Source organism: Cariama cristata, unplaced genomic scaffold, assembly GCF_000690535.1.
Source record: "Cariama cristata isolate BGI_N322 unplaced genomic scaffold, ASM69053v1 scaffold5768, whole genome shotgun sequence".
NCBI classification, from domain to species: Eukaryota; Metazoa; Chordata; class Aves; order Cariamiformes; family Cariamidae; genus Cariama; species Cariama cristata.
In genome coordinates this window covers 1,402-3,478 of record NW_009630513.1, presented here as the reverse complement: position 1 = coordinate 3,478, position 2,077 = coordinate 1,402, and the positions used below count along the sequence as shown (strand labels likewise).

The 2,077-nt window shown below is 55.8% G+C and overlaps 1 protein-coding gene across 1 annotated transcript in view; it reads left to right on the top strand.

Moving 5' to 3' along the window:
• NKAIN1 (Na+/K+ transporting ATPase interacting 1) overlaps positions 1 to 2,047 on the top strand; it is a gene marked incomplete at both ends in the record, with an annotated part of 6,510 nt that extends 4,463 nt beyond the window's left edge. Inside the window, one exon of the mRNA XM_009705561.1 lies at positions 2,030 to 2,047. Coding sequence (XP_009703863.1) covers positions 2,030 to 2,047 — 18 coding nt within the window. The remainder of the gene's footprint in view (positions 1 to 2,029) is intronic.
• Between the last annotated feature and the right edge of the window lie 30 nt (positions 2,048 to 2,077).

The following is a 2,077-nucleotide window of genomic DNA, read 5'->3' as shown; positions in this document are numbered from 1 at the left end:
ATCACCTGTCTCCCCCTTTTCACAGCCACCTGGGGCTTGGGGACGATGAAATGGGAAATATCGTGTGACCCCGGCCAGCATCCCCACGGAGAGCGGAGCAGCAGAGCTCTCCTCCCCGCCTCGAGGTTTTTCATCCCAAAGCAGGGGGAAAACCAGCAATTTAAGCAAAGTTACAGGCTAATTTTTATACAATCTATAATGTGCTTTCCGATCTGACAACGATCCCTGCAAACACCCCTCTGGAAGTGCTGAGCACCCCGGCCCCAATTAACCAGGCGGTTAAGGCTGTAGCCATCCAACCACATTCAATGTTCATCTGCCATTAATTAATTCCCGCCAGCTGGCAGCTACCTTTTTCCGCCGGCAGGGATGTGCCACAACCACCGGCATGGCAAAAGATGCACTCAGCATCGGGCTCCTTCCCCACAGCATCGGGATCAGCATCCCTGCCGGTACCACAGACCCAGAAATGGTCCCAGCCCAGCCCAGGAAATGCTGGGGTTCAGCATCCCCACATTTTCCCCCTCTCCGCTGCCGGGAACCGGTGTAGCGGAAAAGGCAAATCTCCGTGTGAAATTGGACACTGCCTGCGGTAATAACTTGTTTCTGTACCCACGGAGCTGGCAAAAGGGTTTATCTACCGCCGCCGGCTTTGAAGCGTGTTTGCATTCAAACAAACTCCTGCATTCAATACACTTTTAATATTAATGCTGCTGGAGCCCAAGATTCAAATGCATCTTTTTTTAATGGAATATCTTATTAGATTTGGAAATGGATGGATGGCGTCAAAATTGAGAGCTGGCTGAATATTAAGTCGGGAAGATAAATCTGCTGGGAGAACTGGGGTCCCCTCCTTGAGCTCGGTTGCTGTTTCTTGGACACCCGTATGCGAACCCAGCCGGATCACGGCTCCGTGGGGATTAATGTATTGGTTTTGGGGAGATGGGTCATGCTCTGATTCCTGTAACAGCTTGGATACCCCAGCCTGGCAGCACGTGGTGCCCGTTCCTGGGCTGGCTGAGCAGCCGCTGGCTGTGCCGATGGGAGGGTTCAGGTCTGGGGGCACACAGGATGATCGTGGGAGAAGTTGGGGTACCCCCATGCACCCATTGCTCCCGCTGCATCGAGCGGGAGTGAAGGGCTGGGGTCTGGCACCATGACCCCTCCAGCGAGTGCCCGGGGGCTCGCCGGGCGGGCGATGGGCTCTGCTGGCTGGAGGGGGCTGAACCACCCGGCTGAAACTGCAGCTGTGAAAACGGATATATTGGTGTCTGCAATTCCCCTAAATGACAGGCTTTAAGGGAGAGGTAATTCTCCCCTAATTCTCCTTCAATGCCCACTCTGGAGACAATGATAGGGTAATTTTACCCACTTTGTCCAGCCTGCAACACGAGGGCTGTTACGGGGGAAGAAGGGAGCCGAGTAATTTTACCCACTTTGTCCAGCCTGCAACACGAGGGCTGTTATGCAGGGAAGAAGAGAGCCGGCTCCTTTCCTCCGTTTCTTGCTGGCATTTTCCTGGGATGCTGCTGTGATCCGGGATGCTGCCATGACCTGGGATGCTGCAATGACCCAAGATGTTGTGATATCCCAGAATGTTGCAGCAACCTAGGATGCTGCATTTCCCTGGGATGCTTTGCTTTCCTAGGATGCTGCTGGGACCTGGGATGCTGCGGTGACCTGGGATGCTGCATGTCCCCAGGATACCGTGACAACCAGGATGCTGCGGTGACCCAGGATGCTACTGCATACTGAGATGTTGCATTTCCCTGGGTTGCTGCGGTGACCCGGGATGCTCTGGTGACCTGGGATGCTCTGGTGACTCGGGATGCTGCACTTTCCTGGGATTCAGCTGCAAACAGGGACGCTGCACTTCCCTGGGATGCTGCGGCAACTTGGGATGCTGCACCTCCCCAAGATGCTCCTGCAACCCAGGGTGCTACACGACCCGTGGGTGCCATCAGGGCAGGGGGAGGCAGGGAAATGGCCCATCCCAGCTCACCTCGCTGCTCTCCCCACCTCTCCGCAGTCGACTTCATCGGCGGGGGTGGGGGCGCCCGGCCACAACCACCCACAC